The sequence below is a fragment of the Lissotriton helveticus genome, chromosome 2_1, assembly GCF_964261635.1.
Source record: "Lissotriton helveticus chromosome 2_1, aLisHel1.1, whole genome shotgun sequence".
Classification (NCBI taxonomy): domain Eukaryota; kingdom Metazoa; phylum Chordata; class Amphibia; order Caudata; family Salamandridae; genus Lissotriton; species Lissotriton helveticus.
In genome coordinates, this window is record NC_136059.1 from 2114067432 (window position 1) to 2114083410 (window position 15979).

General features: G+C 45.1%; 1 protein-coding gene across 1 annotated transcript in view; it reads right to left on the bottom strand.

Annotated features, from left to right (window-relative positions):
* Positions 1-257: 257 nt before the first annotated feature.
* GLRA3 (glycine receptor alpha 3) overlaps positions 258-15979 on the bottom strand; it is a 623921-nt gene continuing 608199 nt past the window's right edge. The window contains exon 8 of the mRNA XM_078677681.1: positions 258-561. Within this exon, the coding sequence (XP_078533807.1) occupies positions 283-561 (279 nt within the window). The 3' untranslated portion in view covers positions 258-282. The remainder of the gene's footprint in view (positions 562-15979) is intronic.

Consider the following 15979-nt stretch of genomic DNA (forward strand, 5'->3'; position numbering starts at 1 on the left):
TATTTTATTCATGTAAGCGCGTATATATGTGAATGTGTGTCCTGTGTATGTCATTGTAAGATGCTGTCTGTTCTGCATTCTAATATGCAATAGATACAGTGTACTCATAAACATTTACTTTCATTGTGTAGCTTAACACATCCTGCTTTAACTTCGCATAGCAAGTCAAGCTCTGTCCACTCACATTTCAGATTCCCTTAGTTTCATGTCTTTATATCTACATATACAAGTGTATTAGGAGACATCCTCCTGCAGTTAACACATGGTAGCAATTTCTACCCTCTAATCTTGCTGCAGGTGGAGGTCCTCATGCCTAAGAATTTTGTAGATGACCCAGTAGAAAATATTAAAAATTAAAAAGGCCAAAGGAAATCCAGCACGAGAAATTGTGTCAATCTTCTTGGCCCGGTCGATAAATATCTTCCTCATCTCATCGTGTGTTTTTGGTATGACTTGAGCAGGGTGACTGGATCCCCTTTGGGTCACTCCATCTTTTGTCTGCAAACAGGGCCCCATTCCATAGGCAGTGAAACTGAACCGACTTTCCCTCACTTCATCATCCTGTTAAAGAGAGAATTTAGAAATTGAGAAAACATTCTAATTGTGTGAAGCTCAACATAAATTCAAATAACAGTGGCATGTATTGCATCAATTTAAGGAACACACAGACTTACATTGGTCTATTTATTTATTGTTCTAAGTATTTTATTGTATTACAACACATAAGCGATCCATCCATTATTGTCTGGTCAAAAGATACAACAGATCTTAATTTGTGGTGTTTCCCTTGAAAGTAGTCTACAAGAGTATGAAATTGGGTTGTTGGTTGACTGGGGTGTAAGCCCTAGTCAAGAAGTAACCGCAATCCTTGTAAGGCATAGACAAACACCAAACTAAACTGTGCTCACCCCTTTGGTAACTTTGCACAGAGCAGTCAGGCTTAACCGAGAGGCAATGTGTAAAGTATTTTGGCAATACTTCAAACAGTAAAACAGTGAAAAAAGGAGTCCACAAAAGATCTAGAAAAATAGAGTAAGTTTTAGTAAACATAAGAAGACCAAAACAACAAAAAAATTAAATTTGTAGAACCAGAGGTATTACATTTTGAGTGAAAATAGCACCAAAAAGCCCAAAGTTCTAACTGGGAATATCTGGTTGTGCCGGACCGGAACAAAATCACCAGTTCAGGCCAACTGCAATAGAGTGCAGGCCAGTTACAGGGATCCAGTGAATGGAGTACCTTAAATGCTGGTTGTGAAGCGGTGCGTGAATCCATGTCGAAGATGTGTCAGTTCCTAGATGCGGTGTTGCTGCGGAGTGAGGTCCTGTTACATTGTCGTCAAGGATTCCGTCGACGGGGCTTGCAATGTGGATTCGGGCATCTGGGATGCAGCACACAGCTGGAGATTCGGCGCTTCTGAGGAGCTGTGAAGCAACAAAGTAGAGTCCGGCATCGTCATTGAGGCTGCCATTGGTGCGAGATGCCAGGACCTAGGCTTTGGATTCACTCAACCTTCATGCTGATGCATCGGTTCCGAGGATTTTGGTGGGCGATGTGGGTCTTTGTGATGGGTCTAATCTATGAGGCAGTTGCGATGTGTCAATTCTGCTCAGGGATGCGGTGCTCAGCTGAGGGGATGTGTCGGTTCTGCTTAGGGATGCGTCACTCAGCAGAGGAGATGCATTGGTTCTGCTAGCAGGCATCTTAGGCCCACTTCCAAGAGTCCAGGACTGGGGTGGCACCACTTGGCAGGTTAGTCTCACAGACGGCAGACTCCATGTACAATTGCAAAGAGGATGGAAGCCTGTTATGTCTGTGAGCCCTCCTACTAGGGCTTGGTGTCACTTTGAGTTCTAGGTTCAAAAGATAAAGGTACAGTCCTTCTCGCCCAGACAAGAGGGCAGCAGGTCAGCACAGCAAAGCATGAGTCCAGCAGACGGCAGTTCAACAGAGTGGCAGTCTATCTTCCTGGCAGAGTATCCAGAGGTCCAGAAGTGTACTGAAGTGGTGGTGTCTCAGGTCCCTCTTTTAAACACAGTTTTGCTTTGAAGTGGGAGATGCTTCTAATGGCATGCCTTTGACTTGCACTGATACCCTGCCTTCTTGGCCCTGGCTCCAGACTAACTACAGGGGACATGTGGGGACAGGACACAGCTTATTCAGGCGTATGTGTGGCTGGGCCAAGCCCCCTCCTCCCTTCCTGCCAGTGGTGGTCCACTCAGTCACATCTAAGATCCCATTGTGTGTGTCAGTCTAAGAGGAATACACTAAGCCAATTGCCAACTACACGCAGTTATGTGAATCAGTGACAGTCTACAGGCACCATGAAAATGCCAACTTTCTAAAAGTGGCATTTTCAGAATGGCAATTTAAAATCCAACTTCACAACACACAGGCGCTGCAGGGGCAGACCTGTATAAAGGGCTATTCAAGTGGGTGACACAATCAGAGCTGCAGGCCAAGTAGTAGCATTTAATTTAGAGACCCTGGGCACATGTACTGCCCTTTTCAAGGGACTCATAATCAAATTAAATATGCCAGTAGGGTAGGAGCCAAGATTACCATGTTTAGAGGAGAGAGTACGTGCACTCTACTACTGGCTAACAGTGGTAAAGTGCACAGAGTCCTAAGGCAAGCAAAGATGAAGTCCGAAAAAAAGAAAGAGGGGAAGACCAACCTAAAGCTGACAGGTCTAACAACATGCAATAATTCCTCTTTCAATCATGAGAGTAATTTAAAATATCCCTCGTAATGCAGTTACTATTTTATGAGTTCAAAGCAGAATCACAATATTGTTCAAAGCATCACTAAGAGCTTTGGAGATATCTTTGATTTGATCCATTAATGACTGGCAAACCTGACAAGATGATTCAGTATGAAATGCCAGGACCAGTGACCTGATCTAAACATTGAGAATCTTCAAAAGTTGGCATGCTTTTCTGTTCCAGAGAGAATTATGGTTAATGGATCTTTATGTTGCTCTTGGCAGAGCTTGAATATAAAAAGAGGTTACAGGTAATGCCCCTTATGGGTAGGAATTGGCACTTCTTTTACACAGTGAAAGAAACACAAACAGATGGAATTACTGGCCCAGTCTAAACCCCTCATGTTGTACTCCTGTATTTCTAGTGCAGGCCACAGGTATTAATATACAGATGATTTACTGTAGAGACATAAAGTACTTGGGTGGGAATGCTGCAGTTGACCCCCTGTAACTTCCAGCTGTTTCTCTAATGTTGCGGGAAGCTTCTGTCCTCAAACCTCTGTCTGAAGGCTAGAGGTGTGCAATATTTGTGTACTTTGTTTTTGTGTAAATATTTGAAATTTGGTAACATTATGTGAAATTAAACATGTTTACATGAAATACAAATCCGTCTTTTTGTACTGTATTTTAATGCAAAATGTGTCCATGCTAAACTATAGTGCTGGAAAGCATAAGAACTACAAGCAACAGTGCATTTGTGATTTTTTTTTACTGCCAATTATCTGTTTCGTATGAACATTTTACAGCAAATGGTGCGTAACTCGGAAAAGTGCCAAATTGACAGAGTTTGGGGAGGTTCTCATTATTTAAACTTCCTAAAATTATGCCAGCATAATTCACATTTCTTTTTTGGGCCACTGAAGTCAAAAGACAGCAAAAATAAACTGCAACTTAGTTCCTAGAGGATGAGGCTGGAAAACCCTATGACTCAATCATCTATACAATTAATTTTCCCTTTTGCAGTGTAAAAATTGAGTCTCACTAAGATCCCTGTAGGATATTGTAACTTTATTGGTGTTACTCTTGATGAATTCAGATGAACACAGATGGTGGTGGTGTCAGTGCTCTGATTTTATTAGACCAGAGACATTTATCACCGTCCACCTTTTAATTTCTTCGACTCATGAAATCTTGCAGTAACATACATGGCTGGTTAGCACCTGCCGTCTAACTCTCTTCCCTTTCACCACTTTTTTGTGTCTCTGCTCAGGCTCATACCAAAGGGGATGATGGGCGGAGCATTTGAGCAAATCAAACCCTCATCAGCCAGGGTATCTTTAATCCAGTGGCAGAGTGAGCAAGGGACCCACGTCTGGGCATACCCTGCCAACTCAGGGCGAACAAAGCGATACCAAAGGGGATGATGGACGGAGCATTTGAGCAAATCAAACACTCACCCCCAGTCAACTGATCGGGGTTTAATCCATCATCATTCTTTAGCTCAGTCCACCACCCCATTCCAGACATGGCCATATGCAAATCATAACATAAACCAGATAGGGGAGGGTCTAAGGGATAGTTTTATGACCCAGCAATACTAGTATCCCAAAACCATATGCACAACACAAGATAGTAAGGGGTCAAGACATATGTTCCAACTGAATTAAATGTATATGCAAATCAGTCTGACCTTGTGCCTCATGGGAACAGTCCAGCCCGAAATGCTCAGGCTCATTCACTCTCGTAACCTCCGTTTTCTTTCGTATGCTGAGGCTACATAGTGTCTACTCTGACTCAATGTTACATGAGGGAGGTTTGCAGGGCCGGATTGGCTACCGGGCAGTTTTGAATGCTGCTGAGCTGGGGGCTGATTTCGTTCATGGAGACCTGCGTGTGCTAAATGAAATTCGTTTTGCTTTAATTATTTCGAAGCACACGCAGGTCTGCATGAACAAAATTAGCCCCCACCACATTGAAATGAGCCCCCAGCTCGGCAGCATTCCAAACTGCCCGGTAGTCAGTCTGGCCCTGGAGGTTTGAGAGTGGATAATTTAACATTATCTCCAAAATAATTCTGGTAAACTGAAAATATGTTATCCATATCAGAGAATAAATAATCCAAGGGGCTTATTCATATACTGTTTATATGTACAACTGACAAAATGTTCATTTAAAAAGAAAGGCATGTTGTTTTTGGCCCATAAATGGTTTCAACTGGTTACTATGAATGCACAAATCGTTCGGTCAATCATGCTTCACAATTTCACCATTTTTTTAATAAAGAGAAATGGGCCAAAATGTGAGTTTATCCAGACCTGACTGCATGCTTAGAGCATACTAAATCCTAGTTACATGGCGACTGTCCTGGAAAACGAATAAAAGACTTATTCTGAGTTTCCATACTATATGATCATTTGATTTATTTGTGCAATATGGATCTTAATTTTGGCATTTGCAAATGCATACTAAAAATTTCATTAGGACCTTTAATATACTTCCATGAGTTACATTCATGGGGTAGTAAAGGTCCCTTGATGTCTGATTCCATTTTCCTTTTGTCTATCTTAATATCTTAGTGTCGGCAATACAGCAACCAAAGGGCTGATTTATAAGTTGGTTTGTGTCGCTTTTGCACCATAAGTCAGATTTATAAAGACATGTAAGCCCACCCCACTTTGGGTGGCTCTTAGTGGCTCCATAAATCAGGAGTAAGGCAACACAGTGCAAATATCTGTGTTGCCTTACTTTGCCTATAGGAAGGAGTTCCATGGGTGTTATGTGGGTGTTCCCACACAACTTCCATGGTTTTTGATGTATTCCCAGATTTACCAGAACTGGTAGACTTGGGAATGCGCCAAAAGGTAATGCCTACCCAGAAGAGAGATAACGAGGAGAAATATCTTTATTTCTCCTTGTTACCACCTCTTTCTATGCATGCTGGATTCTGCAGCACACATACCAGGAGGAAAATGCCTCTCAGGATTGTTTTTGTGCAGGAAGGCGTTCCACCCTGCACAAAAAACAATCCTGAATGCAACACAGGCACCCTTGCACCATGGCAGGAATTTCAACGTATTGTCTTAAATACGGCACCTTCCTGTCCTTCCCTGTCATGCAGTGCAGCAATCATGACTTTTTGATAAATAGGCCCCCATGTAGATATGTACAATTTAAGTTTCATTGGCGTGTCACATGTGATGGCATGTGTGAGATCATAACCAAGAAACTGGACGGGTTCTGTGTGTACCGCAATTTAGTAATTTTCGTACTTTATACCTAAGAAATCTTTTCATTAATTCAAGATTCCCTTAAAAGAGTTTTTGGTCTAAAACAAAAAATACAATCTTAGAACGAACTTTACTAATGAAAAGAGTTCAAGACAACCGATTGTGTGCTGGAGTCAGGTGAACCAAAGGCACAATTGTTGCCACTACAAGGTGGGTGCTGAAAATGTGCCTACAAAGTGAAATTACATTTTGAGTTCTCACTTTACAAGCCTTAATAAAGTGTGATTTTTTTTTACCCACAAGTCAGAGACATTTAAATAGGTTTCCATGCAGGATCGTCATGGTTACGTCTAAAGTGTAAGCTTGGTTTGATGCATACTGGGGGACAGAGTTACTAACAGTTGAAGCAGCGAAGCAAAATAAGTTTCTCTGCCACATTACATGAATGGATGAGAGCTGAATGGTGCAATTTTTGCAAAGATATGACGATTCTCTCTCTCTTGCACTGGTGCAAATCTGGCTGCCTACCGCCAATGTCCTTTCTGCCAGGACACGTGCCTTTGTTGTGGTCAGAATGCATTTTTGTACAGGAAGGTTCTCCTTCTTGCACAAAAAATCATCTTTCCACATGTGCTGCAAAATGCAGCACATTTGCAAAGAGGAAACAACAAGGGAAAACAAATATTTCTCTTCATTACTAGAACCTCAGATAGACACACCATTTTGGAGTAGGCCCCTGCTTAATGACTGTGGTAAATATAGGTTTGTGTCAGAAATGATGGGTGGATGCATGGACATGCCCATGCTCTGCCCTAATAAAGCCCTAAGAAAGCCTCCCCATTGTAAGGTAAATGAATGCAATGCTATGTGCAGCGTTGCATTTTTTTTTTTTGTCACATAAAGCCAAGCAATTCTATCTTTCCATGTCTTTGGAAATCCCAAAATCGATTTTGCGTATGGGCTGCAACAAAAACGTGGTACAATCCTGATGCTAAATCTTAGTAAACACAGCCCTCCTTGTTCTGTGAAATGTGTACTTAGTGACACTTAAAAGTGATTTAGTAACTAATCTTTTTTTATATTTTTGATGCAGATGCCCAAATAGGGTTTTCGCTGCTGGTGTATTAAAATTGTATGCTGAATGGGCTTTGTTTGCAGAGTTGAGTCTAATGTGCTCTGTTGGATTCTCTGTGTGCTTACCTTGATGGGAGTGTTGTTGGAAGCTCAACACTAGACAATTGGCAATTTCTGTACTGCACACCACGGTTAAGTGGACTCAAATGATGTTTATGTCCAATTTCAGAATATGAGTGAGGTGAAAATTTTGCATGGAGAAGGGGTTATTCTTGTGCTAGTCCCTCCAGGGGCAACATGGTGGAGCATGAGTTGCACAAAAGATAGGGAAATGCGTGCGTTTTTACCATTCATTGTCATATGTGAGCTACATTCCAAGTAGGCGATATCTTTTCTCTTATGTATTAGGACAGAGATTCAATGCTTGTGTGGCTTGTTTGTGTAAAAAGAAAATTACTATTAGGAGTTAGAAGTTAGATGACTAGGTGGCACTTTGGAGCAGTGTTGAACTCAAGTAATGCCCTGGTTACTTACCGGTAATCTTCATTATCTGAGCCCTAGTCTTCCTCGCCACAGTAATTCACACATTAGCCTCAGCCTCCCACAAAAACTCCAAGCAAAAGTTAGCATACTAGCCTCCCAGCCCTCTAAGATGGTCACCTCCTCCAATCACCAATCACATAAAAGGAGTGACCACCACTTAGAAAAACCTGCAACCAAAAGCCGCAGTAAACATAAAGCCCCCACCCCAGAGCCAGGAGGGATGGGAAAGTATACTGTGGCAAGGAAGACTAGGACAGAGTAGTGAAGATTACCGGTAAGTAACCGGGGCATTACCTCCCAGTCCTTCTTCCTTGCCACAATAATTAACACATGAGCAGACATCAAAGCAAGGAGCTGCTTCATCGAAAACAGGGCAAGCCAACCAGAAGAGAGATTGCAAATGTGTGTGTAATACACACACAACAGAATCAAGAATCAAGGGGCAGCAGCACCCAGCACCGAAGAAGCAAAGGAAACAGAGCCAAAACCCCAATTTCCATCCCATAATGCACCTCAAAGGGAAGAGGTTAGTTCACGTAGCAGCCCAGAAAATATACACTATGACAACACCCTTAAAAGTGACCCAAGACACCACCACCGAATGGGCAGAACGAACCAAGACTCCACCACTATGTCCTGGAACTCATAATCCACCAGAAAGGCCCCCAAATACGTAGAAGTGGAGGGATGCAAACCCAGTCATCCCTGATCAAATGAGACAAAATGACTGGCCCCAGAACAGAATGGGCCAGTGCAGGACAAGTACATCAATAAAGTCAACATCAAATCCAAGAGATGTAACAGAGACTCCCCCTCAGAGCAAGGCACGGGAAAGAAAATAGTTAGGACCAACTCTGCCGCCCAGTTAAAAAAAGAAGCCACCATAAGGACAAAAGTAGGATGTGTACTCAACACCAACCTCTACCCAGAAAATGCAAAGATGTGGCCGACCTCAAGAAGGAACCCAATCCACCAATGCGCCTGGCCGAGGCAATAGCCACTACAAGGGCAAAAAGTACAAGACCACAGAATACACAGGCTCAAATGGACAAACCAGCAATGGCGTTAGAGCCAACTGGAGATCCAACAAAGGAGCAGACAACACAGGTCTTGGTCACTCCAATGCCAGAGAGTTCAACAAGCGAGAAATCAGAGGCCCGGAGAGTAGAATATGCCAAACTAAGGCCAAAGCCGACCGACAAGAAAACCAGAACCCAGACAGGATCCACCTCTACAAAAAAGGAGCCCCTTCCGCTGACACTCAGCAGAAAAGTAGGACCAGTGCATAGCATAAGCACGCAAAGTAGAAGGATGCCTAGAGCGTGGAAGCAACCCGGCCACCACCAGGGAACAACCCCAATCCACAGACTCTTCCACCCAATAACCATACTTTAAAACGCATTGACTGGCACACTGGGAGCAGAATCATGGGACCAACAATGGATAAGGGTAGCAAGGGAGCACGCAACATGGACGAACAGCCAAATCCACCAACAGGGCATAACCAAGGGTGTTGCCTCCACCTCAGAACCACAAGAAACAGCAAAGCATTGCCCCACCCTGACAATCCGAGATACAGCCAGAATCAGGGGAACAGGGGGAAAGGCATACAAAAGATCCCGAGGCCAGCAGAATCACAGTGCAAGGACTAAGGGCCATATGTAGGTGGCCCAAATACAGGTCAGAAACAGTGAAAATCTGTAAATTTTAGCATTACCGACCGGTAAATCGACATGGGCAATGTAGGGAAGGATTCGGTAATTAGGAATCGGTAAATACTGATTCCTTATTACCGATTTCTAAGTTACCAAATCTGAATTTCTGATTCATAATTTACCAAATCGGTAAATAAGAAACGGTAAAAACGATAAGAGAGATGTTGTAAAATCGGTAATACCGAATTTCATGAAATTCGGTATTTAGGAGTTGGTAATTAACACTGACTGAAAGCAGGTGGTAATCAGCTGCAGTGTATATAAGCAGTCCCAAAATGCAACAGTGTGATCACTATGGCGCCTTTCTATGTGATTGCAAGGCGGCTACGGCTACAGGCAGCAGGAGTGAGGATCTAGAGACGAGAGGAGCGCGTTTACAGACAGCGCATCACACTCTTCCAACAGACTGTGGCTGAGATCCATGAAAGGTACTGGCTACAGCCCCACACCATCCAGGACTTGATAAGGGACCTGCACCCACTCCTGGAGCACCCAACACCAAGGGCGCACACCATACCACCATGTGCAGGTGCTCTGTAGGCTACACCTACTTGCATCTGGCAGTTACCAGGGGGTGATAGCTGCGGTAGGCGGGGTGTCACAGAGTTGCCTGTCTCGTTTCCTTAGAAGTTCCTGGATGCCATGATGCAGAGAATGCATCACTACATTAGCTTCCCAAACACACAGGCGGAACTGCTTAAAACCAGGACAGACGTTTACCAAATGGCACAGTTCCTGCATGTCATAGGGTGTATTGATGGCACACACATTCCAATCTGTCCACCTGCAGCCACTGAGTATATCTAAAGGCACAGAAAGTCCACCCACTCCATAAATGTGCGGGTAATCTGCAATGCTGCCAACATAATCACCGACATCGTGGCCAAATTTCCTGGGAGCACCCACAACTCATACATCTTCCAGAACAGTGGGATCTACACATGCTTGGCTGTGGTAGAATTTGGAGAAGGATACCTGCTAGGTAAATCACTGTGACACACCCTGATAGATACTGCAGATAAATTTTGTTTTGGTGTATGTAATTAATGGCACTCTCTTTCTCACCTAGGCGATAGCACAGATGCTGTGCAGTCATTTATCCTTACTCCCTACCTAAACCCATCACCCCGAGTGAGAGGCGATACAATGTGGCACACAAATCAACGCTGTGGAGTGCACGTTTGGACAATTGAAAAGCAGGTTCCGCTGCCACCACAAAAGCAGAGGCTCCCGACAGTACACACCCATCGTGTGCTGCAAAATCATTGCAACTTGTGCTATGCTTCACAACCTTGCCACTAAGAAAGGAACAGAAGTTGAACTAACTGACTCTGAGGGCGATGATGATGAATTTGCACAGCCAGAGCCCAATGCAGCAGGAGTGGCGCCAGCACCAGATGGGAGACAAAGACAGGCAGAGATCACAGGCAACTATTTTAAGTAAGTAAGGAGACACAGCCAGTTGTTATATGTAAATGACATTGTTTTAAAAATAGGGCACCACGCCACTACACAAAGGGCTCAACCAGCCAGTGCAGAGCAGAGAAGTGGCGGTTGCTAGGGGGTTCACTGCCTTTGTATGGTGTTCCATCCTCTGTCTCTCCCTGCACCGTGCTACCCTGTCCTCATCCAGTTTGCTGCATGCCCTCAGCCATCTCCTTCACGCCCTCAGCCAGAGTGGAGGTCATGGTGCTGATGCCCTTCTCAATGTTCCCCATGTTGTTGAGGTGCTTCATTTGCCGCTGTACAGACTGAATTGCCTTGCCTTGTAGGCGCTGCACCTTCACCATGTTTGCCTCCAGTCATGCGAAGACACCATGATCCTCACCCTGTAAAGGTGGATTGCTTTTCCAGGCCCTGCGGCATCTGGCACCTGTGTGTGCTCTCTCAAAGGTGGACTGCAAACCAGCATTACTTCCATCCACTGGCCCAGTTGATGTTCCCCCCCTTGTGTCTTCTGAGGACGACTCCATCTCCTGGAGCGTGGCAACAGCATGCCTCCTGGGTCCTACCACTGCAGGTGGTGTTACTGCTGGTGAGGCTAGCAGTAGTGGTGACGCTGGCAGTGGTGGCAAGGCTAGCAGTAGTGGTGAAGCTGGCAGTGGTGGTGACGCTGGCAGTGGTGGCGAGGCTGATAGTGGTGATGATGCCGGTGGTGGTGTGGTGTGCCCTGCACTTGCATTGGCCTCCTCTGCTCTTTCCTTCTGGGGTGTCCTTCCTGCCTTGTCTTGATCAGACCTGCGCGATGTCTCGCCTGTGGATAGATATTGCACAGTAGCTCAGTAGTCCAGCAGCCCTGCATAGCTGTAATAAATTTACCTTTCTGGCACACTATCTCAATGTCCTCTGCTTGCTTATCACTGATGTGTGTCACATGCCTTGTTATTCACTGTGATTACTGTCATTATAGGTGTTTCACTGACTACATCTCCCATAATGCATTGCCGGTCTTTACAAAAACCTGTACTGGAGTGGGATTCACACAGCCTAATTGGGGACTTGGGATAGGGAAGGGAAGTGCACATTGCTGTGCATGCTTCTTATCTTGTTTGGTAGCAGCTCTGGCTGAGCTGTCTGCATCCCCAATTTCACGGACACTTTCTGGCTCCATTGTGGACTCCACAAGCTGCTCAAGTGCAATCAGGCAGGTGCCCTGTTCCTTCCTCCTCCTGTCTGGCTGGCTTGTTTTTTGTTCTCCGCCATCTTCTTTTTGGTGATGCTCCTGATGTCATACCACCTTTTCTTAAGCACTTCAATGTCCCAGGGGGTCACTCCTATAGCATTCACCTGTGCCTGAATTCCCAGACAGATTTTCCTTTTTTCTGATTCAGCCTCTTGCAGGGACTGCTTCTCAAACAACTTGGTATGTTGCTTTACCACCTCCTCATCCCCCTGCAGAGACTGTCTGCCAGAACATTCACCCTTACCGGCAAGAAAATGGCAGACAGGGACCCCCAAAACCTTTCACTGCCCAGGAGCAAAGGAAACAACTGTGACAACTGAGGGACTTCACCCTGCACCCACTCTGATGAAGCAAATAACTCATGACAACCAGGTCGTTCGGCCGGACCTGAACTTGCTGATCTGCCAGGAGCATAGTAAACTGCAATAGACCCAAGGGAAACCACCATCAGCCACCTGAAATAGTAAGAACAAGCTGCCCGAACACTGAATCACTGACCCAGCATAGAAAATCCACCAGGGTAGTGCCCCAGCACAACAGAATGGCATTGGGCAACACACCATGGGTAGGAACCACCTGAAACAGCCGAGCCAGGGACAGATGCACCTCTTCCAACTACCACCCCAGATCCAAACTGATCTGGGGAGTGATGGGTACCCCCTAGTGAAAATTCAGACCACAAAGATTTGAGTTTGACAGAATATGGATGATCACAGGGTACACAAGCAGGCGGGCCCAAGGAAGTACCATCAGAGCATCAGACATAAGCCACTGCACCCACAACCAACTACTACCTTGGTAAAAGCACATATAAAATAATACCAATGAATACAGGACACCAAAGCCAACATCAGGGAAGGGGGCAGGAACACCCACCCCAATGGAGACATGAACCGGGCACATATGTGAGACAGATCCTGAGGTGGGATGAGGGAAGGCAAATTCGATGCACCAAAAACTCATGGGCCCCCAGCACCTGGCAAACCTCCTGGACATGGAAGACTGCCATAGAAAAAAAGAGACAAAAATCGAGAGATAATCCAATTACGGAAAAAACTCAAACCCCCGACCATGCAAGATACAAACTATGGGAGCCAATACCTAAGTAATAACCCTGGGAGAGGAACAATAAACAAAAGGTATTACCAAGAGCTGGCAAAGGTGACCCAGAACAAAGACGCGCTGAAAACGCTGGGAAGCCAGATGAACTGGGATATGGAGATAAGCATTCAGCAGACCTAAGGACACTAGAAAACCCACTGATTGATCAAGGGTAGAATGAGTACAAGAGCGACCATATGGAACTTGACATAGGGAATGAACTGAGACAGCCATATTAGAACCAACACAGTCCTGAGATCGCCCATATGCAAAACAACCAGAAAGAGAATTAATACATGCGGAAACCTGTTTGCAAAGGAGTCACCAGAACAACGGCCCGATGTCAAAGAGACTGCGCATCCCCTCCAAAAGGGCCTGCCTTGTCACCCCGTCCTGAGGAAAAGGCAAGACTCAAAAAACATAGGGGGTTAGCCGAAAAAACAATTCAAAACCAAACACTACCATCCAGCTGAAAAGAGAGACAGGGGCTCCCCCAATCTGGACACCATTCACTGCCATATAGTTAGGGTGAAGAGAAAGGGGGAAGAAGTGGAATGGAACTGGGGTATGGCAGAGGAAGAAGCACCCCGGCCATGACCCTGTAAAAAAAGGGCTGGTGAGATGTACCCTGGCGAGCAGGACCAAAAGTCCTCCAAGAACATAAAGAACCCAGACCAATTCCACCTTGGTCAGAAGCCAGCGATCCTCCCCAGATGTCTGAACCACATCCTCCAAGGGAGGACCAAACAACCACACCCCAGAGAAACGGAACTTCAACAACAACCTTTTCGGGGCCTTATCCGCTTACCATCTGCGTCAAACCGCCACAGAAGACCCAGACATAGAGGTAGCCGCCCACAAGTAATCAAAATAAATGTCTGACAATAGCTGGACCTGCAGTTCGATCAGGGACAAAGTAGGAGAATGACCTATCCATGGTCCATCAACTCTGCCAAGGAGTGGAATCCTATGGAATGGACTGATTAGCATACGTAGAAAAGATCACAGCTTAAATAACAAAATTGGGAATGGAAATAAATACAACAAATTAGTGAGGGAGGGTCCGAGGGAAAGTTTAACGACCTAACAGGTAAATACCCCCAGTGTGACAACCTAAAAAACAAAGGTACCTGTCAGTCGGATAACGCCGAGGTGCTCAGAAAGCTCGCTAGGGTAAGCACAAACACCCAACAACCGGATAGATCAAACACATTGATTGTCAACAATTGCTGGTTTTAGTCCTGTCAGACCACCCAGATGGCGGAGCCTCATCATGTAGGACACTCAGGCCATGGTAAGTCTGCAAAAGCCCAGGTGTATATTGGCAATGCATGACTGAGTCATGGTCTGGAAACCGCAAATGTTAATACAAGGTGGTACTGATAGGTGCAGTGCAAAAAAATATACAAATAGTGCAGTGGCTAAAATGGCTGTCAAGGCAAACGAAAACCTTTATTAGTGCTTGCCTGGACGTCAGATTAAAAAATAGTGTAATGACAGTGGAAAATAATCACTGTCCAGTTTGCTTGGTAGAAAACAAAGATATTCAGGCCAACATGTTTCTGCCGTACTGTGTAAATTCACTGGCATTCATCAGGGCCAAGCTTTCAAAAATGCTACTGCAGGATACACTACCAACTGTGTAGGAATGAAAAAGTAAGAAATTAAATCAAACGACCATATTATAGGTAAACTAAGAGTGGTCGAACACGACCATCCTACCGCATCTTCTCGAATTGCTCAGTGGATGCGATTGGTCTTCCCTGTGAAAAAAGTCAAAAGAAAAGAAAACCAAATACCAATTGAATAACCACGTGGCGCCTGGTAAAACATAGTCAATCTAAAATGTTTGAATATGCCCAAGGCACTGCGTGTCAATACTATGCATACCCAGCACTCATTCCAGCAACCTCAACCGGATCAATCACTCACGTCTGATGATCCTTCCAGTGGTGCGAGAAATACCGTCACCACACAGTACTACTGTAGTGAAATTTCAAAAACAACAAAGATATATGAATTTGACACTTACCCATCGATATGTGGGAAGTAAGCCTCACCTCACCCGGCAACTGCTCGGAAAGATAAGGCCCCGCTCTAGACGTATAAATGAAGACAGTAACTAGATCAGATCACTGTCAAACCTACCATACACGGTATTGTCTACTTAACCCAATCAGTTTTCTAAATTGCCCACAAAATCTCCCCACGAAAGACAAGGTGACCGCATAAGGCGAATCAAATTAAAAAGTAACCTCAAAGCATATTGCCAAATATTGATTGCAAACAAGTTGCTTGGTTATATGTCTATGCTGAACAATTGTGCAGCATCTGTATCTCCTTTCACACAATTTACTTTTAATTCTCTACATATACTGCACAGCAGCGCAGCATCTGTCTCTACTTTTCACAATGTATCTTTAGTCAACATGAAAGAGGAGAGATGGGTAGGAGGCACACAGTCAAACCCTCATCTCCACCCTTGTTCTAGCGTTAAGCAGACAAACCGCCTACCTTCCCAAGCTAAAGGTCCATGCTAGACCGCCAAACCATCTAAACCCCACAAATGCCAACTAACCTGTCCGTCGGTACACAACGGCGGGTTCACGAGCCGAAGGGGAGGCACCGACGGACCGGTTTGGGCCAGTTAAATACTGGCGCTAGTGGGTTGATGACTTACAGCTGGTGCGAGTCCCGTAGTCACAGCGCACATGCGCTGTCGAGACACTACCCGGCGCATGCGCCTAGACGGCTAAAGGTGATAGCGCGCATGTGTGGCTGAAAGCCACTCGCCATGAGGAAAACACTACCCGCATCGCGCGTCTGCATATGGGCGCATGCGCATAGCGGGTGCGCTCGTCTACAGCAATCGCGGCACCCGTATTCAGGCTGCTCTAAACCGCATCTATTATCAGGAGTTGGCGAGCGCAT